General features: G+C 36.7%; 1 protein-coding gene across 2 annotated transcripts in view; it reads left to right on the top strand.

Annotated features, from left to right (window-relative positions):
* Window positions 1-9,620, top strand: part of LOC110688681 — a 33,954-nt gene extending 24,334 nt beyond the window's left edge. The window contains exons 2-12 of one of the 2 annotated variants that reach the window (XM_021865419.1): window positions 4,268-4,785; window positions 4,954-5,179; window positions 5,258-5,536; window positions 5,874-6,278; window positions 6,387-6,662; window positions 6,811-7,117; window positions 7,213-7,394; window positions 7,483-7,596; window positions 7,701-7,770; window positions 7,875-7,973; window positions 9,284-9,619. In XM_021865419.1, coding sequence (XP_021721111.1) covers window positions 5,162-5,179; window positions 5,258-5,536; window positions 5,874-6,278; window positions 6,387-6,662; window positions 6,811-6,918 — 1,086 coding nt within the window. In that variant the 5' untranslated portion in view covers window positions 4,268-4,785; window positions 4,954-5,161 and the 3' untranslated portion in view covers window positions 6,919-7,117; window positions 7,213-7,394; window positions 7,483-7,596; ... (1 more) ...; window positions 7,875-7,973; window positions 9,284-9,619. Of the gene's footprint in view, window positions 1-4,267; window positions 4,786-4,953; window positions 5,180-5,257; window positions 5,537-5,873; window positions 6,279-6,386; window positions 6,663-6,810; window positions 7,118-7,212; window positions 7,395-7,482; window positions 7,597-7,700; window positions 7,771-7,874; window positions 7,974-9,283 lie in introns of both variants that reach the window. The other variant, XM_021865420.1, reaches the window with a different exon arrangement.
* Window positions 9,621-21,954: the final 12,334 nt, after the last annotated feature.

The raw sequence follows: 21,954 nt of genomic DNA, 5'->3' as shown, positions 1-21,954 counted from the left end.
TTCCCCTGGTTACTGCATTTTATCTGTGACAGTGATGATGATATTGTTGTGTTCCTTGAAACCTCTGGAAAATCATTTTTGTCACTTTTGTCCTTTCTAGCTTGGCACCAACTACCTTTAATTGTGTCTTTGGTACTTTATCTTTCCTTTCATATTTTTCTTTATAAGTTTGTATTGCTCATGTACATATTTATTATAATCCTTGGTGAGCTACTATTTCTATGATATGCTTATTGCGAGTGGTTTTGTATTATGTATTAATTATATGTTTCTTAAAAATAAATTATGTTTGGTAAAAATTGCATAAGCTTATATGTCCATTTGAAACTTACTTGTGGTTACGTTTGAAATATGATGAATTTGTTGCAATGTTGTAACATATTAGTTTAACAAAAATATTGTGTTTGTAGTGGTTGGTCGGTAGAAATGGATCGAAGTTGGATGTATGGTCCATGAAATTCGATCGAGTTCTTGAGTGGGGTAGAGGAATTTTGCAAATGTGCTTTAGATCATCAATCTAGCATAGAGGATGATGAATTTTATTGTCCTTGCGTCGATTGCCAAAATTTTGAAAGGGTCCATAATATCACCACACTTAGGGACCATATTATTCGACGTGGATTTCGGCAACAATATCATGATTGGTTATGGCACGGTGAGAGTGGAGCGTTCAGGGGAAACTCTACATTACATTCAATGCATGACGACATGTGCAATCTAATGCCAAACTCAAACTTGAACATCCGCATGTTCATGATGATGAGATGGTCGGGGTAAGAGATAATGGATCTGAACTAGATGAGGATAATGACTTTGACGAGTTTTATGTTGATGAGGAGTATGACATTGAGGAAGACAATATAGAAGAAATGATAAAGGGGTCTCAGCATGAATTTGATGAACGACCTCATTTATTTGAGAAATTGTCTGAAGCACCTGAGAAGCGATTATACCCTGGATGTATTGCATATAGCAAGTTATCCGCCGTGCTAACCTTATTCAACTTGAAATCAAAGCATGGTTGGTCTGACACAAGCTTTACATCCTTGCTGGAAGCGATGCAAGATATGCTTCCAAAGGGTCATGAATTGCCTAAGTCGACCTATTATGCCAAGAAGTTGATGTGCCCATTTGGTTTGGAGTATGAGAAAATAGATGCTTTTCCGAATGATTGTGTATTGTATCGAAACGAATTTGCACATTTGGATAAGTATCCTCGATGCCATAAGTCTCGTTACAAGTTGCCCGATGGAGTCCGATCCGGGGAGGGAAGTAAAGGCCCTTCTTCCAAAGTGCTTTGGTATATGCCTATAATGCCAAGGTTTTGGCAATTTTTTTTAATAAATAATGATGCAAAAAATTTAACGTGGCACGCTGATCGTAGGAAGAAAGATGGACTTCTAAGACACCCGACAGATTCTCCACAATGGGCACTTATTGACAATCAATTTCCAGAATTTGACAAAGAAGAAAGGAATCTTAGGCTTTCCCTATGTACGGATGGAATGAATCCATTTGGTAGTTAGAGCACACAACACAGCACATGGCCAGTTCTCTTGGTTATTTATAACCTTCCTCCTTGATTATGTATGAAGCGGAAATATATGATGATGCCTTTGCTGATATCAGGTCCCTAGCAGCGTGGAACGATATTGATGTCTACCTTGCTCCACTCATCGATGATTTGAAAAAAATGTGGAACGAAGAAATCTCAGTTTTTGATGCTCATTGTAATGAATCTTTTACCTTGCGAGCTATGCTCTTTTGTACAATCAATGACTTTCCAGCTTATGGTAATCTGTCAAGGTATAAGATCAAGGGAAAGAAGGCATGTCCAATATGTGTAGACAATACAGAATCTACCTATTTGCCAAATTCTGGGAATTATGTATATAGAGCTACTCGAAAGTTCCTTGATAGGATGCATCCTTACCGATGGGAAAAAGCTGCATTTAATGGTAAGGTAGAAGAGGGGGTAGCTCGTAGGCCATTATTGGGAACAGAAGTTTATGATCGAGTTAGAGGTATTGAAACGGTGTTTGGTAAACCAAATAAAGCCACCGATCCCGAGGTCATTTGGAAGAAGGAGTTAGTGTTTTGGAAGCTTGAATATTGGCAACATTTACCTATTAGACATTGTTTGGATGTCATGCATATAGAGAAGAATGTGTGTGATGCCATTCTCGCTACATTGTTTAACATTCCAAACAAGACAAAAGATGGGGTAAAGGTTCACAAAGATATGATGGAAATGAAGATTCGGCCAGAGTTATGGTCCGTGATTAAGGAAAATGCAAGGAAAGGAAAGGGCACCTCATCGTATTTGCCTCCCGCTTGTTATACATTGTCTCGAGAGGAGAAGAGGAAATTATGTGAATGCCTTGATGAAATAAAGGTTCCTAGTGGATGTTCATCCAACATTAAAAGACTCGTCTCTAAGACCGATTTGAAATTGGTTGGCATGAAATCCCATGATTGTCATGTCATGATGCAAGTGTTCCTCCCGATTGCAATTCGTGGGATATTGCCTAAGCATGTTAGAGATTCCATCATGAGACTTTGTTCAGTTTTCAATACTATATGCAATAAGGTGCTTGATCCGAAAAAGTTAGATAGTTTGCAATCAGAGGTCATCGTAACATTGTGTCAATTTGAAATGTATTTCCCGCCTTCCTTCTTTGACATAATGGTTCATTTGGTCATTCATCTAGTTCGAGAGATTAAGATTTGTGGTCCGGTCTTTATGAGATGGGCTTACCCATTTGAAACACATATGGGATCCATGCAACATAAGGTGAGGGATCCTGCTTGACCGGAAGCTTGTATTGTTCAATGGACGGTGGCAGAGGACGTTGGTAACTTCATTGCTGAGTTTGTGTCTAGAGCTCAACCTATTAGACTCCGAAAATCTCGACAAGAAGGGAGGCTTGAAGGTAAGGGTACAGTTGGTGGTAAAGATATATTAGCCCCTCCAGACAAGTATATGCAAGCTCACCTCTTTGTGTTACATCATGTTACGGAGGTTCATCCTTACCTTGACAAGCATATGAGTGAGTTGAGATTAAAAAAAAATCCTTCCAAAGGTGAAAGGGCCTTGATGTTAGAACATAATTGCCTTTTTGTTGATTAGTTTCGTGATGAAGTGATGCATGAGCTGTCTGAAACAGGAAACATATTCTCTGAAACAATCAAATGGCTAGCATATGGTCCTCAAGAAACTTTACGCTCTTATGAAGGGTATGACATCAATGTATATAGTTTCTACCCTGAACGCCAAGATAAAAAGTCAAGGACCGTGCAAAATAGTGGTGTTACGGTTGTTGCTTCTTCTAGAGAATTTGCAAGTTCCAAGGATAAGTCCCCAATTGATGCGATCTTATCATACTATGGAGTAATCTAGGAAATTTGGGAGCTTGATTACACAGAATTTAAAATTCCACTATTTCAATGCAAGTGGTCTGATACAGGGCGCCGTGGTGTGAAAAAGGATGGACCATTCAATTACACTTTTGTTAACAAGAGTCGTTTCCGTGACACTGCAGAGCCATTTATATTAGCATCACAAGCTAAACAAGTGTTCTACGTAAAGGACATCATTGATAATGAATGGTATGTTGTTGTTCAAGGGAAGAGATACATTCTAGGGATATGTGATGTAGATGATGAAGAAGATTATGATAATTTTGATGACACGCTACCATTCTCAATTCCAGATTGTCATGTGCCAGAAGGACTAGATGTTGACACTAATTATATGCGCGTAGATCACCAAAAAGGCATTACTGTCAAAGAACCTTAATGATCAGTTCCTGTTGATCATAGAGCATTATTACTTGAGTTGCTATTTTGTGTATTGTAGTGTCAGTGATAGTTCTGATTGTTTCTGTATGGTAGTTACTGTGTACTTCAGTTGCTAGTTTGTGTATTTTAGTGTTAGTGACATTTCAGATTGTTTATGTATTGTAGTTATTGTGTACTAAAGTTACTATGTATTTCAAATTAGTCTAGCAGACCTCTGCATTTGGGTTATCTTACTTCTCTACCAGTTTTAGTGAATTTTTTTTTTTAAAATTTTATTCTTAACATTAATTTTGATGAGTTAGTTTCAAGCACAAAATATGTATTTCACAACATATGTGTGACAGTTACATGGAACTGGAGGCTAATCTGAGCCACATACAAGTCCCCAAAAATAACTTATCATGTATTTCTAGTTTCTTACCTATGATGTTGCGAGGTGTTTCTGATTATTTCTGTAAACTTGTAGGTTGAGGATCATGGCCTGTATGTATTGCTGAATTTGGTGGTGATATAGAAGCTGATGATGACGATGAGTTGTCTGATAAATCTGAGAGTGATCCCGAGTATGATGTCGAAGTAGAGGTTGATAAGGGTGAACTAGAAGACATTGCTAATGATGAATTAAAGCAAAGGTTTGATGATTATGAAAAGATGGCTGATGCGGCTTCTCTGTCTAATGTCGTTATGACAATTGCAACACCTGCTACTGCTACAAATACGACCCATCAAGCTGTGAAAACTGCTAAGAAAGGGATGCGTACAGGAAGAGGTCGTGGCACTAGTAATGGAAGATGTCCGACTAGAGGTTTAAGAGTAAATGAACCAATGCACCTTGAATTTGGTCATTTATTGCGTCCAACTGGGAAATGGAGGTTTAAGTATGGTCAGCAACTTGGCTTGTGTATACGCAAGCTGAACATCAATTGGGAATGGTGTACTACTGTCAGTGAAAGCTTAAAGAATACTTTGTGGCAAGAGACACAGGTAACTCTAAATCAAAAGTTATCACCTTCTATTAACTTGTTATCTAAAATTTACTATTGTCACCTCTGAAATAGCAAATGGGACTGCTTTTATATTGCAATTTTAGCTTGATGAGTGCTAATCTAATTAACTGATGTGTTTCTCCACTTATATTATTATTCCTAACAGGCCCAATTCCATATACCTGATGAGCTAGAGATAAAAAAAAAAGGTGTTTTTAAGTGCAGTAGCTATGAGATTTGGAGATTTTAAAGCTAAACTAGTGTCTGGATGGATAATTTTCACACGAAAAAAGTCCAAACAAAAGGAAGGTCGCGAGCCATACCAACTTTACAGACACAAAGGAAGAAGATTGGAAATTATTTAAAAAACAAAGATGTCCGATGCAGCAAAGGTAATATCATTATTTTAATTTATTGGCAATTTAATTAATAAAGTTTTGCAATTTAACCAAAACAAAATTCATTCTTAGGCAAAGCGAGAGAAGGCCCAGAAGAGTGCGAGTATGAATATTCATCACCATGGTATGCGGCAGAGAAACTATGAGGACAGCAGAAAGATTTGGATTGAGGAGGGTTTTTATCCGTCTCGCAAATCCACATCGTCGAAATCATGCAAGGAAAAACCTAAAGAAATTACCATTGAAATCAATCGAGGTGATGATTGGTTATGTGCAATGCATAGGAAGGACAAGGCAACTGGTAAAAGATACCTCCCAAACTCCAAAACTAAAGAAGTGGTTGATGCATATGTAAGTATTATTTTTACGTAATACTAGTTGGTAGATCACTGTTCATGTTAATGAATTTGTATGAGGCTACTAATAACTTAATTACAATTCATGATCTTACTTAAGCCTTTTATTATTTGAAGATGATTTTTTTTTTAGGGGACTATGTGTTTCAAATAATAAGGTTTAAAATTTACAGAGTAGTTAGGGAGGTCTGTCCTCCAATAAAATATCAGCTAGAAAGTTAGGACTAGAGTCTCTCTATCATACCTGATATAAACGGTGTTTCATATCTCCCAGACTCTCTCTATCTTACCTGATATATTAAGGCTTTATAATTGATTTTTAATTTACACAGCTTGACTATAGAGAGAAGCAAGAAAAAGGAGAATTTACTCCACACCAAAACAAGGATGCATTATTCATGGCTTTTGGGAAGAAGGCAGACCATTCGGGTCGTGCAAGAGGTTTTGGAGGTCTTAACGTCGGGATCAAGAAGGCATTTGGCAAGGAAGTAGGAAGGACCAAGTGTAGCCAAACTAGAACTTCAACCGAAGAACGAGAAGCTTTAAAAAATGAACTTCGTCAAGAGTTGAAAGAGGAGTTTGATGCAACCATGAAGGACAAAATGTCTTCATACTTGCTAGACATGGGTTTCAAGTTGCCTAATGATACTACTTGTAAATCAGGGCAAGATACCTATACCGGTGTGCCTTTTACTTCACCAACAAAGCAGAACGAGCTTCTGCCACTTGACTTACAGGTAACTACTATTAATTACTTGTTGTTTTAATACTTTTGACATGAACTTAACACTTAACATTCTTGGTTGTAGGTAGAAATTGACTTACTATGTTTAATTTAATTGTAGGGTAAAACTTTATGTAATTTACTTCTAAAGGATCCTGAAACGTTATCGATGTATGACGTGGGGAGTGCTATTGCATATCAACCTGTTCAGAATGAATTGGTTCATCTTATGGCCATCTTACCTAGTCATGTGAAGGTGGAAATTCATACTATACATGAGGAGTTTTATGGCCTACCACTTCCCGTTCCTATCCCGACGTTTGAGATCGAAGTGTTACAACATGGGATTAAAACATATGTACAATGGCCGTTGTCATTGATAAAATTTCAGACTGAGGTAAGTTTTCATGTCTAACATACTTATAATTTTTATTTTATCCAGACCCTTATTAAATTAACTAACTGAAAGCTTAAATTACTTTAGAAAATAAACATTTTCAGACCCTTATTAAATTAAGTAACTTAATTTCCATGACACATTTTAGGAATCACTCCAACCAAGAAACTCAATCCCTTGTCACCAGAGATTGCAAGCAATGACTTACGCTTTGGAGAGGCCACCCAAAGAACCGTACTTGTTCCCTAAATGTTGATGGAATCTCTTAGCTTGGATAATAAGTGGTTGGCAACATTTTTTGACTCCTTGCCAGATGGGGAACCTATTGCTGTAAAATTAGATCACACTGTATTCCATTTTGAAAAAGATGGGATTGCATGGGTAAACATGGAGGACGCCTCTCAGTTCTTTAGAGGAGCAAAGTTGAACATATCAATTATTCAAGTATTCATGAGGTAATAAGCAAGCCATTGTGTCATTGTGATTACAAATTTTGTGTTTATATACACCAACCTGTTATCATAACATTAAGTTGATTTTGTATATCCAGGTTACTTCAACAAGATTTGAAATCAAAAGATAAAGCTTATGCGATTGGGTGGTTGTGTCCAGAGCAAACTTGTGAAACGAAAATCCGTAAGAGCTTGCATGAAATTCATGACTATGTCTTCAAAGCAGTAAGCAAATCAGTTGAAATGAGGCAAAATTCATTATGACACCATTTTTTCAAGAGTAAGTACGTAGTAACAAAGTTCCATATTATGTACCACTTAAGTATACATACATGTGATGAATTTAACATTATAACCTTTTGGCGTAGGGAACATTGGATGCTTTTGGTAATTTGTGTACCTACTTGCACTATTTATCAATTTAACTCTGCTCATCCAACAACGACAAGGAGAAATGTTAAAATTAAGACTATTGTGAGCTTGTAAGTCTATTTTATTGTTTCTTGTTTCTATATATACATTATATGTATGACATACAAAACAAGTAATATACTTATAATTTTAACTTTGTTATCAAAATAAATAGTTTTTTAACGAGGTTTAAGCTAAATGGAAACCGTGTGAATAGAAAAGAACCTCTATGGAAACTTGTGAAGGTAAGTAAAGTGTATGTTTTACATGATATCGTATGGAATCTATTTTGGTACCCTTAAAACAATTATACACCTTAATCTGTTTTTTTTTATTCAATTTTACTTAGTGTGCTCAACAAAGAGGTGGTACCGAGTGTGGCTTTTACACAATGAGATACATGTATGACATACTCTCCAAATATGGTGAAGCAAATGATATTGATGAGGTATGGCTATGATGTACACCCGTGTTCAAAATTATTACAACTGCTTTAATTGGCTAGCCATGATGATATTTGAATTAATTTTATTTCCAGATCACATCATATTGTTGTAATGTGCCTTTTGTGAAGGATGTTTTAATGTTAGACTTTGGTGGGTTCAGTCTTCAGATGTATAAATACAATGTGGCATTTATAGCATTGTTGTGACATATGGTTTCCTTAAGATCCTTGACCCCTTATATAACTTAAGACCTATGTCTTCACTGCAAAGTACATGTTAAGGGCTTACTGTTTTCCTGTCCTTGTTAGATTGATTCCTTTTTATATTACCCATATAGCTGCATATTCATGAGCATGTGGGTATATGGAAGAAATTAGTCTTTTATAATGATGATAGCAATCTGTGTGTTGGGGAGTGGTTAACGTATTTGAAATAAAACATGAGGTTTGGAGTATTAAGTTTATGCACTATTTGTTGTGCTCATTTGAAATTGGGGAGAAATCCATGCAGGGCTCCCCTTGGTCTTTTACTGCTGGAACCTACAAATGTTATCATTGATGCCTGATTTCTGATTAGCACATCTTTTTCTCCCTTGCAGTTTAGATGTGGTTGTTAATGGTATTTTAAATCACATAATAGCATCACCCCCTCCTCCTCCTCCCTCTACCAAAAATAAGGGTCTTTCTATATCCTTCTGAGAGGTATAGGAGGGACTAGGAAGAGTGGTATAGACTCACCACTCCCCTCAAACAATGAAACAATTTCACACACAAGGATATAGAATAACATCAAAAATGGCAGAACCTTTCCATACTCTACTATCTCCTTTTTTATATCAAGCATTCCTCTCATTCAGTTCCCTAATACAATCATTCATTTGTCTTCTACTGCCTATGTGGATTGCACAGAATTTCAGACCTCCTCCCACAATTCTTAGTGGTCATTTTTTGTCTTGTTGTTGCTGTTATATGGCTGCTCTGCTTGTGCTCTGTACGTGATTTGTGTGCTGATTTGTGCTTTCGCGTATAAACCTTGAATGGCTGATGCGGCTGACTCATTTGGTCCATAGCAAAGAGGTATAGGAGGGATTAGGAACAATGTGACACTAATTTCTGATGAAGCGAGTACAAATAAAAATATATCTTAAAATTGACTCTTTCATAAATATATAACCACTTTTGAACCTATGTGAGTCAATTGTTGTCCAAATGCCATTATTTTTGCATAAGTGAAGTATAGAAGTGAAGTATTATTATTATTGTTATTAAAATTGCTTTGATGACTTACTATATATATTTTATCATGTTCATAGGTTTGCATGTTTTTAAATGAAGACCCTTACACTGATGATGATATTGAAGAAGTGCGGAACACATGCCTCATATTTCATTAATTATTGCGTGTGATCATAGTTTCGCGGCAATATTTTGACTTTTCTTTTGGATTGATATTTTTTGTATATAGAAAATTGAATCGTACAATACAATTTATCATATGTATTGTGGTAATCTAATTTTGAGCTAATTAAAGTATTTTACTCATAAAGTTCAAGAATACATGTCCTTCATGAGTAAATTACACGTAAAAACAGAGGAGGTTCTCTCTAAATTTTGATTTATTAATTATTTATTACCAAATTATGGTTTTTTTTTTTTAAAAAAAAAACTATTAATTAGTAGCGGGTGTTACACATTAAGCGCAGAAAAAAAAATTATTATTTTATTAGTAGAATGTATTTATTTGCGGGGGTTAAAATAGAAATCCGCCGCAAATAAATGCATTGATTTGCAGGGGATGTCGCCGTAGCAAATCAATCAATTGATATCCCCTGCAAATCAATCAATTGATTTGTTGCCCTGGCGTTTGCTGTCACCCGAAAAACACAGCAAATTAATGATTTTTTAACCGCTGCAAATAAATGTTTTTCTAGTAGTGTTAAGAGCTTTTTCACATTTGTTCAACTTCACACATGTATCTTTAAAGAATTCTTCTTCTTCTAGATATATATCTATTAAGACGTCTTTAGAGAGAATTTTAAGCTGTTTAGGATCAAGAAATACCTCTTTCTGAAGTTCCTCAAGGTAAGCCTTTTCATCATCTGATTTAGCCATCAGACAAAGATTAGCCGTCTCCTCTTTTGGTTGGTCATCCTCTTCTTCTTCACTGTCTGAGTCTCCCCAGGCTGCTATCATGGCCTTCCTCATGTCTGACTTTTGATAGTTTGCTTTGCTGAATTTTTCTCTTCCTTGTTCCTTAGCCTTTCCTTTTCCTTTATCATTTTCCCAAAGGGGACAGTCTCTGATAAAGTGATCTGGGGATCCACACCTGTGGCAACTGTAGTCAGGTTTTGGGTTTGAGGTCTTTTTCCCGAAGTTCCTTGAGGTTCGACCTTTCTTGAACATCTTCTTAAATCTTCGCACAATTAGGGCAACCTCATCCTCGTCCACTTCTGAGTCTTCCTCCTCATCAGCCTTAAGAGCCAATCCCTTATTTCTTATGGATTCGTTGTTGACTCCAAGGTGCAGCTCATGAGTCATGAGAGAACCTGCTAGTTGTTCAATGTTGAACTTAGTAAAGTCCTGCATTTCCTGAAGGGCTATCACCTTAGCTCTCCATCTCTTATCTTGCGGAAGACTTCTAAGAACCTTCCTAACCTGCTCATCTGTAGAAATCTGTCTACCAAGGGAAACCAACTCATTTATGATGTTAGTAAAACGGGTTAGCATCTCTTGAATGGTCTCCTTATGCTACATTTCAAATCTTTCATACTTAGACTTAAGTAGATCGATTTTTGAGCGTTTAACCTCATTGGTTCTTTCATGAGTAATATGCAGCATATCCCAGATTTCCTTAGCGTTCTTGCACCCCATAACACGATTGTGTACATGAGGTCCAAGTCCATAGTGGAGCAATTTTACAGCCATAGCATTTATTTCCATTTTATCAAAATCCTCTTTCTCATATTCAGACATAGGCTTAGGGATTACCGCATTCTTAGAATTTGTTTTGGTGAATTTGAAATCATCAACCTCGATGACCCTCCAGACTTGGTAGTTCTCCGTCTTGATAAAGATCTCCATGCGGTTCTTCCAGTAGGTATAGAATTTTCCATTGAACATAGGAGGCCTCTGAGTTGAGTATCCTTCCTCAAGCTTTTCATGAGTATTCATTTTCTCCAAGACCTTTCTTCTTTAGAGTTTCCTGATTTTCCTAGAAGTTAGGCTCTGATACCAATTTTTGCTTCAAAGAATACTACAAGAAGGGGGGTTGAATTGTAGTATGAGAGTTTAGCCAAACTTTTTGCGGAATTAAAACTAAGTAAGCTAAAGGAAAAGAAAGATTAACTAAAGGAACTGAAAGATGCAAGAGAGATTTTTACGTGGAAAACTCCTTGATCCTAACAAGGAGAAAAATCATGACCACTTGGGATTTTGGGAAAATAATCTTCACTAGAATAGGGAAAATGGTCCTATTACAAACTAAAGACTCAAACTTCAAGCTCCTCAACGAACTTGAAACCCCGAGGAACAAGTCACCCAACTTGTCACTCTTCTCTTCTCTTTCTCTTCTTTTTCTATTCTCTTTCTCACATCTCCTTCTCATACACAGAAGTTCACTCAAACTTCCCCATTCCCTAAATTACAACTCAAAAGAAAACTAAACTCTAGTATAAGAACATTAAGAACACTCTATTTAACTTATGTAGAATTGGACTCTTAACTCGAATTAAAGCTTGAAAACTTATGTGAGAAAGGGTGAGCTTTCCAACTGAAATCAATAACTATTTATAGAGCAACAAACGCCTTGGAAAAACTTCTTTGTGCAGTAATTCTATTACGCCACTCCTCCAACCCACTAAGAAGATCATGTCCCCTTAAATTAAGGAAGCATGAACTCCTCAATATGCAAGACCATGTCTTGAAGAAGAACATGGGAGAGTAGGCCGCAAGTTTTGGAAAAACATGGGAGATTTTATTTGCAAAAGATATTTTCAAAAATCAAAAAAGAAATAAAATCTTTTTAGTTAAGAAAAAGATAATCATTTGAAACTTAACAGTTTTCCTAAAAACTAGCATGCACAATATTTTATCCTAAGACCAATTCCACACAGATTTTTCGAGTGTAACTAATTTCTTATACTTACACAAATCCTAAAATATAAAAATATATTTAGTCTTCATGTTCTCTAATGAAGCTTCTACTCCGAGGCTTCTGCTCCTTGGAAGGAACTTCTCTTCTCTGGTGAGACTTTTTCTCTGAAACTTCTGTTCCCTAAGGGGAACCTTCTCTTCTCAAGTCTTCATTTCTGAAGCACTAGTTCCTATAAAGGAACTCTTCTTTATGGAAAGCTTTGTTTCTGACTTTCCTGTTCCTCATGGTATCTTTGCATGACACTTAATTCTCCTAGTCATTGCATCTGACCACACACTTAAACAATCAAGCTCTTATTAGTATGTAAGCAAGTGACGTTGTGTCATCATCAAAATCATTAAGTCCAACACTGTCGAATAGCTACATGGAATTCACGCTTCATAGGTATGCTTATGTGTCTTTTGTGTTATGCATGTGATTCTTGGGATTAGGTGCTTAATTGAATAGGATTCATATTATTTCCGCTGCGTAGTACCTATAAACTCCTTCAATTATATAATCTAAAAATGATTATATCACATGACCACATTATTTAAAATACGACTATATCATTCAAACATAAATCACAACAAGACTTTTTTTGACGAGAAATCACAACAAGATGACTATTTTTTTTTTGAAAGAAGTCTTAAAGGATACTAAATTTCATTAAAATAAGCTATACGATATCTACAATTGACAATCAATGATAATGAAAACGAATTTAACAAAATCAAACAAGAATTAATTGGGGAAGGGCTAAGAATCCAAATACATAAATATAACAATTCGGCATATTTTCGATTCGTTGTCTCATACAACTTTTTGAGTGGATCTGTCGTCACTTCAATATTTGTGAGAAAGTAAATTCTTGTACTGATTCCGTAACCCAAATTCGAGTCATAATCAATAGTATCCCCGCACAACCGGAGACCAAATTAAGCACAAATAAAACCTTGTCTTTCGAAGAAGTACAAAAAACCTTGTCTTTCGAAGGAGATTGAAAAAACCTTGTCTTTCAAAGGAGATAAACCCTTTCTTTTGAGGGAGACATTATTGTAATCTAAAACAAAAGGCTTAAAAGAAAATAAAGATTGGGGCTTTCCACCGATGAAATCCGATGGAAGCCCCTTTAAAATTGACAATGGAGACTAGGTTTTGGAGAGAGAAGAGAGAAAAGAAGGCTAGGGTTTAGAATTCGTCACAGTATGCTTGTATTATTATTAGTTTTTATAACAAGATGGCTATTAATATATCATCTGAAAATAATTATAATTATATCATTCAAAAGATAATTCTATCATTTAAAAAATGTTTATATCATATGACTAAATTCATTCAAAAAAAATATATATATCATATGACTAAATTATTTAAAATATGATTCAAATAAGATAATTATTAATATATAGATAAAAAGTAGTAATTAAATCTTCGAATATTATCTGATAGTGTCAAAATATTAGGTTTATAATACACTAGTTTTGTGCCCGTGCGATGCCCGGGTTGTTTATTGAATTTTAAGATATATTTTTAATCTGTATGTCAAATTTTAAAACATATCATTAATACAAAATTAGTTAGGAATTGATATGTTTTTGTGACGATTTAAACTTGTAGACATGTAATGACCAATAATAATAATATTGGTGAAAAATAATTCTTGACCCGTAACCTGAGATAATGACCCTGTCTAAAATGACTGGTGTAGAGAATAAATTTCAAGCCTTTAAATCCCACTAGCTTGAACCCCACTGTGTTCATACACTAAAGTACGGTGGCGTCCAAAAGGGAAGAAGATAGAGCAAAAGAGTCGCCAACAAGTTTTTAAGGAACTTGTAAACCGTTCACAGGATGAAGGTTACACCCCTTAACGATCCAAGAGATCGTCAACTCCATAAGGTCTTGAACCAAATAAGGGTTCGGGGATGAAGGTACAAATCCAACCTAAAAGAGATTGAACCTGCCCTAATAATAGGCCTCTACTTTATTCTGATCGTATTCATGTGCGCTTTTTAATTAACATGCAATCAATAGGATTACCCTAAACCTGTTTATCTATGTTGGTTGAATTTAATGCACAAATAAATCTATTATTGGTGATCACTTGAATTATAATCACATTAAACCTAAACAAGATTATTAATTATTTTATTAAGCGTGATTACAAGTATCAATTCCCTTTAAACAAGCATAAAAGGCGTGATCAAGCAATAACAATAAATATAATATGTATCAAGCAACATAATAATAATCATAATAAATATCATGAATAAAATTACAATCATAAATAAAATAATCATCATCAAAATAATAATAATCATAATCATAATCATATTCATGTTAATAGAGCTGACGCCAACCCTGGCTAGCTGGCGCCAGGCACCAACACTAGCGTCAGGCGCCAATGGCTAGCGCCAGGCCTGATTCGAGGCGCCAAGGCCTGGGGTTAGGCGTCAAGCCTATTTCCAACGCGTTTTCGAAAATCAGATAAGTTTGTCGTACTGGAGGATAAAATCATATAATTTCCTCAAAAATGCTATTTGATTTTGATAAAAACTCTGAAAAGTCAACAAAAGTCAATTTATCAATGTTAACTAAATTAGGAATGAAAATAACCTTCTAGAAGAATCTAGAAAACTAAGACCATTCCTAATTGCATTGGGAATGATAAATCATATTAGGCCCTCTCCAAGATTATTGGGCCGTACATAAAGCTCAAACCGGGCCTAGTTTAGTAAATTGGCAATAACTTCCTCAATATTCATCGAAATTGGGCTTATAATATATCGTTGGAAAGGTCTTTGCAAGCCCCATCCAACTACACTACTATTGGACCCATATCATTGACCAACCAAACTGGATTAGCTATTTTCTTAAAATAAGTTTTCAAAAACAAAGAGAAGAGAAAAGAAAATAAAACTTTCCGCAACACTAGACTTTCCACACTTTCACTTCTCGATTGTGATTCGACGTGAAAGGTACTCATCACTGGGTTTGGTTTTGGGGAGACACAAATGGGTGTCTACAGAAGCCCCCACTTTGACTGAATTTGGAGAAACGCGAGTTTCGAAAACAAAAGTCAAAGTATCGATAGGGACGGAGAATGATTCAGAACGTTCTGCGATCCTAAATCACTCTTGTAGCGCCGATACCTGCAAACTAGCGTTAGTTAAGCAGATAAAAGAGTTAAGAAACGCGTATCTTGCACCGTCGATCACACGTCTCTGAAAGTAACCGATTGTTTTGATGACCTCCTGCAAGCTAGAGAATGTCATCCCGCTTGAAAACTGCTACGCTTGTAACTGCTTCCAAATTAGAAGATTTCTTCGCCTGAAACGCTCCTCCTCCGCATTGATAATATTCCACGTCCAAGGGAATACTATTGAAGATTGCTTCTCTTGAAACAATCCTCATCCGCATTGATAATATTCCACATCCAAGGGAATACCATCGAAGATTGCTTCTCTTGAAACAATCCTTAGTTGTTTGTGACAACTCTCCACAATCTAGGGAACGCCACCTTGCTATTTCGATGTTCACTCGTCTCTGAACAAAGAGCTTCTTTTTGATATGTTCACCAATTTCCGCTGTGATAGTCTTCAAAAAGATCACTGCTTCTTAATGTTTACTATGCCAGTACGTCGGCACTTTGCTGCTTGTGAACCAGTACGTCGACAATCCTGTTTTATTTGGGAATAGTTGCCAACAAAACTCTTGTGTAATGCATGACAATCCGATTTAGGGAAAGTTGTCAATGCCACGTAACAATCCATCCTTGGAAATGTTTCCACGATGAAGCGACAATTCGTATCTCGGAAAATTTGCCAAAAACCCAATCTTTGGAAAAGTTGCCAATGCTTCGTAACAATCTTTCATAAGAACTTTGCTACGATCGACAATCCATGTCTTGGAACATTTGCAAAAAGAGTTGACCGACAATCCACTTCGGGAAAATTTGCCACTTATTGAAATGAATGACGATCCACGCTTGGAACTTTGCCAAAATTTATGATGAATAGAGACCTACAACAATCCTTCGGGAAATTTTGCCATAAGGAACTGGGTGTATGACAATCTAATCTCGGAAAACTTGCCAACGAACCGATGAATGTATGACAACCGAACTTGGAAAAACTTGCCAAACAAAGAAGGAGCACGACAATCCATGCTTGGAAACTTTGCCAGAGATGACAATCCAATCTTGGAAAAATTGTCGTTGAAGAAGATGCACGACAATCCTTTTTTGGAAATATTGTCGTTTAAGTGCTTGCTTTTGAACTGATGCTTTGGTGCTTGTAATGAGCCAATACTTAGGCGCTTAAGCTAAGTGAGACGATCTTTCGTCAGGTCGATCACTTAGACTGTAATCAAATTGACTACTCAATCATGTCAAATTGCTTATAGGGGCTAACTGGCGTGCCAAGGAACCTGAAATTGATGTATGAGGTCGAAATCACCTTTTTGAGAAGCTTCGAGCTCTGTTGCTGCTGAGATATCTCTGGCGTCAGGCGCTGGAGTAGGGTCTTCCCTATTCTGCTGCACCTGTATTTATTATAAATATAGAACTTTTCCAATCTCTTTAACCATCTTAGGGTTGACCTAAGGTTTAGCGTTGCTTGACTCATTAACTTATTACGACTCAAGGCATAAACTTGACTCTCTGTGATTGACTGACTCGAGGTTGACTCGACTCAAGCTGTTTGACACATGTGTTAGACTCAGATCAAAGTGATATAACACGACATGACTCAATGTGTACATGACTCGTGTGTGCATTGTAATGTGATCGTGCGACTCGAAAAAATGCAAAAAAGCAAAAATTTTCCGTCATTTTTGTGGAGGGTACCGACTTTCTCCCGAAAAAGAAAGACGTGAAAAAGAAGAAGCGTAGTTTGAAGATGCATGTTGAATGAGCTTAGTCAAATGTTATTTGATACTATCTCTCAAGGTGCAAGGATTAATCCATCCTAGGCTATCTCAACTGTTGACTCCATGATGAAAGTATTTGGGTAACTTAGGCACGGAGGCTAAGCACTTCATACTTTGTGATGCAATGATGAGTGATTTTGATACGACAAGGCATGCTTCAACGGTGTGTTAAGATTCCATAACAAAGGGTTCCTAAGGGAAGTATATTTGGTCATGTATCTGTGATGTGTGAAAGTGACACTAAAGCTAGGCCACAAGAGCTAAGTGTGTGGAAAGATGTACTGAGAAGAGTCAAATAATGGTGACTCTTAGGCTAGGTAAGCTAATGATGTAGGGATCAAGCCCCCAAGTCTAGATCTAAGTGAATAGGGATGAGAATTGGAGATCCCTTGATATGATCATGGTGTAAGTGTGTGAATGTGAATGAATGTTTATTACGGCCGCACCTCGATGTGAGGTTGCCTACGTATCCGTTAGGAATCAGGCCGAACGTAGCTCTAGCCGAACCTCGCACAAGTGTGTATACCTCAAAAAGGTCTTTTTAAGGGTTGTAACGTGGTTAGGATAAAGGTTTGAAATAAGAAGGGGGTAAAGGCTCAAGACCCTAGATAAGCCCCCAAGGTGTGCAACCTCGCTTCTGAATCTTTGTATTTTCATGCTTGAGGTTTTCTACTCTTTTTTTTAGCCCTCTTTTATCTTTTGCTTTAGCATCTATAATATTTTTATAAGTGTGGGAAATCCCGATCATGCGGTCTATCACTCACTTGGCATTCATGTTTCTCAGGAACGGTACCAAGCACTCGATAAGTGACGCAATCTGAGACGTGTTCTTATCGAAGATATTTTCATATCAAAGACATTGGAACACTTGCCCTTTTGTAAACTTTTATTAATTTATTTTTTGCTTTTTTAATCTTTTGAATTTGCTCAAGATTTCTTTAGAATTGCAAAAGTTGCACACCATCCCATCCCAAGGATAGATAGATGTAGGTTGAAAAAAGAAAGGTTTATCGTTAGACGAGGCTCAAAGTGGTTTATGAAGAAAGGATTGTATATTTTGAATGGTGAAAGGAGATATGATGTGGCTAAAAGGGTTGCCTTAAATCATTGGTATACCTTGTGTTTAATTCGACATGGATTTTTTTTTTAATGCAATGCAATGAAATGATCATATATGAGGAAATAAATGCTCATTTTTATTAAAAGAAAATAAAGAATTTACAAAATTAATCTAAGGGAAAAGAAAAGGTGCCTATGCTAGACTTATTAGGGAAAGAGTAAAGAAATAGAAAAAAGAGGTCACGAAATCTTGTCGTTGAAGCTCGCCTTTGTCTTGTGTTGTTTTCTCCGACATCATCCAGTCTTCTCGCTAGCTAGAGGCAATGGGACCTTATTTGCCTTTATGAGATTTTGAATGAGGTTTTGAAACCTGTAGCATTCATCAGTAGTATGACCGTTTCCTCAATGGTACTTGCAATAGGAGTGTGGATTCCATCTTGAAGATCGATTTTCTGGTGTTGGATCATCGGTAGGGCCAATAGGTTTGATTAATCCTCGATCATAGAGACGATCGAAAGCAGCATCGTAGGTCATTCCAATGGGTGTGAACTCTCGCCTGGGTTTCCTTTTAGATCCTTGACTGTCCATGGCTAAGACACTATTATGGTCAAAGGTACTAACATTATTACTAGAGTGGGCGTTTTCGGAAGAAGAAGGATTTTCGTTCTTCTTTCCTTTCCAGCCACCGTAGTTACTATTGTTAGTAGCTTTTTGCTTTGCGAGGTCACCTTTGATTTCAATTCCAATGTCATAAACGACATTGAAAGTATTCAAATTGTGTTGATATTTCAAAGGCTTCGAATACTTCTCTTGAAGATTCTTGATAAACATCCTCACAGACTCCTTTTCGGTGGGGACCTCAATCATCTTGGCGGAAGTTTCCCTCCATTTTTTAAAGAAAGAAGTAAAACCTTCATTTTCCTTTTGTCTTAGCATCTCAAGTTTTCTATGGTCGGTTTCAACTTGAATATTGCACTTGTATCTATCAACGAAAGCGTTTACTATCGATTCCCAGGTAGAGGTTTTCTCTTTATCAAGGGAGAAGTACCATTGTTGGAAAACGGTTTCAAGAGATAGTGAGAACAGAGAGGGAAAAACCTTCTTATCGATACCCTTAATACTCATTATGGTTTCGAAAGCTCTTAGATGAAAGTAAGGATTATCCGTTGCCTTGAATTTTGGGATGTCTTTGGCATTGAACTTCTGCGGAAGAAGATCTTTGTCCACCGAGACCCATTGTGATGTAAGCTCTTGAAACTTGTAATCGCTAGACAACTTGCTTAGGCTCTCTTGCATGAGGTCCATCTGTTTTTGCTTCACGGGGTCATCGATCTTGAGTGCGAGAAGCTTCAGTGTCTCAGTCACGGTAGCCAGTTGGTTCTTAAGATCATTGACTTCTTCTTGAGTTGCCATTATCTTCTTAGCCTTCCTCTTTTGATGAATCGGTTTATCAAAAAGCGAGACCTGAATAAAGAGGTTGTCCTTGATTAATCGCCCTTCTCTCCTTGACCAAGTACTGTGGAAAAGGAATTTGGGGATACTTATTGTTAATTATTTGACTCAAACTTTATTAAACATGCAATGGATGGAGGAAGTGAAGAAAGATTGGAATAGAATATGAAGAAAAATGATCTAGATGGAGGGATATGAAGAATTAGGAATAGAATGTACCCCCAACTCAAATGACGGAAAGACTGACTCATGCATGAACCTAAGACATGGTCAAGGTGACATATACTCAAAGTGTATGCTAAGACTAGTGAGTGTAGGTGACATGTTGAGACTCGTGTCATGACCATGTGGCTAGACTATGTGACTAAGACTTGATAATGACTCGACAAGGTGTTATTGACAGCGAAAATTAACCGAATTAATTAGCAAACTAGGTGATGACTCGACCAATAATCCGAACTGTCGGCCAAACGACAGGACTGGCGTCACACCATGGAGCTTTGCGCCAGACGAAAGATCTGTCGTCAGGCGCTACACTTCATAGTATGGCGCTACAGCTCAGACCTTGGCGCCAATATTGGAGCTTCGGTCTGGGACTATTTTCGGTATTATTAGTCAATTGGGGTATGCCTAAAGTCGTACTAGGTCAATTCTGATTAAAATATTAGATTTTAATGACTCAAATTAATTAATTAATCAATTAATTAAGAAAATTTCTTTAAGCCATTAATTTATTTAATCTCAACACAAGTCAATAAACGGTTAAGATAGAATATATATGCACAACAAATAATGCACTCTTAGTCAAGTAGGCACAATATGATGCAATGCGTTTGCAACCTAATCATGGCTCTAGTTCTCTAAAGTTGGGGATATGGTTTCGTCAAAGAGCGTCCATGGTTAATTGTCCGGATGAACCGCGTGGAAGCCTTACCGTGAAGGGTTGGCACGAGTGGATGGGACACTGCGAGTTTTAGAAAAAACTCGCTTCCATGGTTTGGTGAATTCAACATCTCGGATGTACCCTTTGTTGCACGGAGCGTTCAATCGGGTAGATGGAGCATGAATTCCCAGAGGGTTATGTCCATATGTAGAACACATATGGGTTTCAGAAAAGTGAGAAAAAATTCAATCAGGAAGTAGGATCGAGCAAATAATACGAAAAACCGGTCAAAATTAGAACGCATATTTCTGGCTCGGTATTGGGGGAAATTGGCGCCACCAATTAGAGACTGGCGCCAGATTTTAACTGTAGCACTTGGCGCCAATATTGGCGACTGGTGCTACAACTAAAACATTGGCGCCAAGCTCTGGCCCCTGACGCTACTTCCCACATGCCTCAGCAGCTTTCTGTGCTCGATAAAATTTTCCAGTTTCTCGCGGTGTTATTTCAGTCCTAGTTGTGAAAGACATTTCTCAAATTTCCTACGTGTAAAATCCTATGTTTTTAACTCATTACGGATGGTCTTTCCAATGAGATCTTTTTTATGCATATGACAATAATGTTAATAAAAATGACGCACATGAAATACTTAGAACTTTTCGAGTCTCATCCACTCATTCTAAATCATTGACGAAACAAATTCAGGAATTAAAATAGAAATCCTTCCCAGTGGAGTCGCCAAAAACTGTAGGGAATAAATTTCAAGCCTTTAAATCCCACTAGCTTGAACCCCACTGTGTTCATACACTAAAGTATGGTGGCGTCCAAAAAGGAAGAAGATAGATCAAAAGAGTCGCCAACAAGTTTTTAGGAACTTGTAAACCGTTCACAGGATGAAGGTTACACCCCTTAACGATCCAAGAGATCGTCAACTCCATAAGGTCTTGAACCAAATAAGGGTTCGGGGATGAAGGTACAAATCCAACCTAAAAGAGATTGAACCTGCTCTAATAATAGGCCTCTACTTTATTCTGATCGTATTCATGTGCGCTTTTTAATTAACATGCAATCAATAGGATTACCCTAAACCTATTTATCTATGTTGCTTGAATTTAATGCACAAATAAATTTATTATTGGCGATCACTTGAATTATAATCAAATTAACCCTAAAAAAGATTATTAATTATCTTATTAAGCGTGATTACAAGTACCAATTCCCTTTAAACATGCATAAAAGGCGTGATCAAGCAATAACAATAAATATAATATGTATCAAGCAACATAATAATAATCATAATAAATATCATGAATAAAATTACAATCAAAAATAAAATAATCATCATCAAAATAATAATAATCATAATCATAATCATATTCATGTTAATATTAAAGCATAATAAAAATAGCAAGATCCTAGGCATGATACTAACAAGATTAATAACAAACCCTAGCATGTCACTAAGCAATAAAAATCAAATCTTTAGCCCTAACATGATACTAACAATCATAAATATTAGGAAGAGA

The sequence above is a fragment of the Chenopodium quinoa genome, unplaced genomic scaffold, assembly GCF_001683475.1.
Source record: "Chenopodium quinoa cultivar QQ74 unplaced genomic scaffold, ASM168347v1, whole genome shotgun sequence".
Lineage (NCBI taxonomy): Eukaryota > Viridiplantae > Streptophyta > Magnoliopsida > Caryophyllales > Amaranthaceae > Chenopodium > Chenopodium quinoa.
The sequence above is the reverse complement of the archived record's forward strand: the minus strand, read 5'-3'. Positions and strand labels throughout refer to the sequence as shown.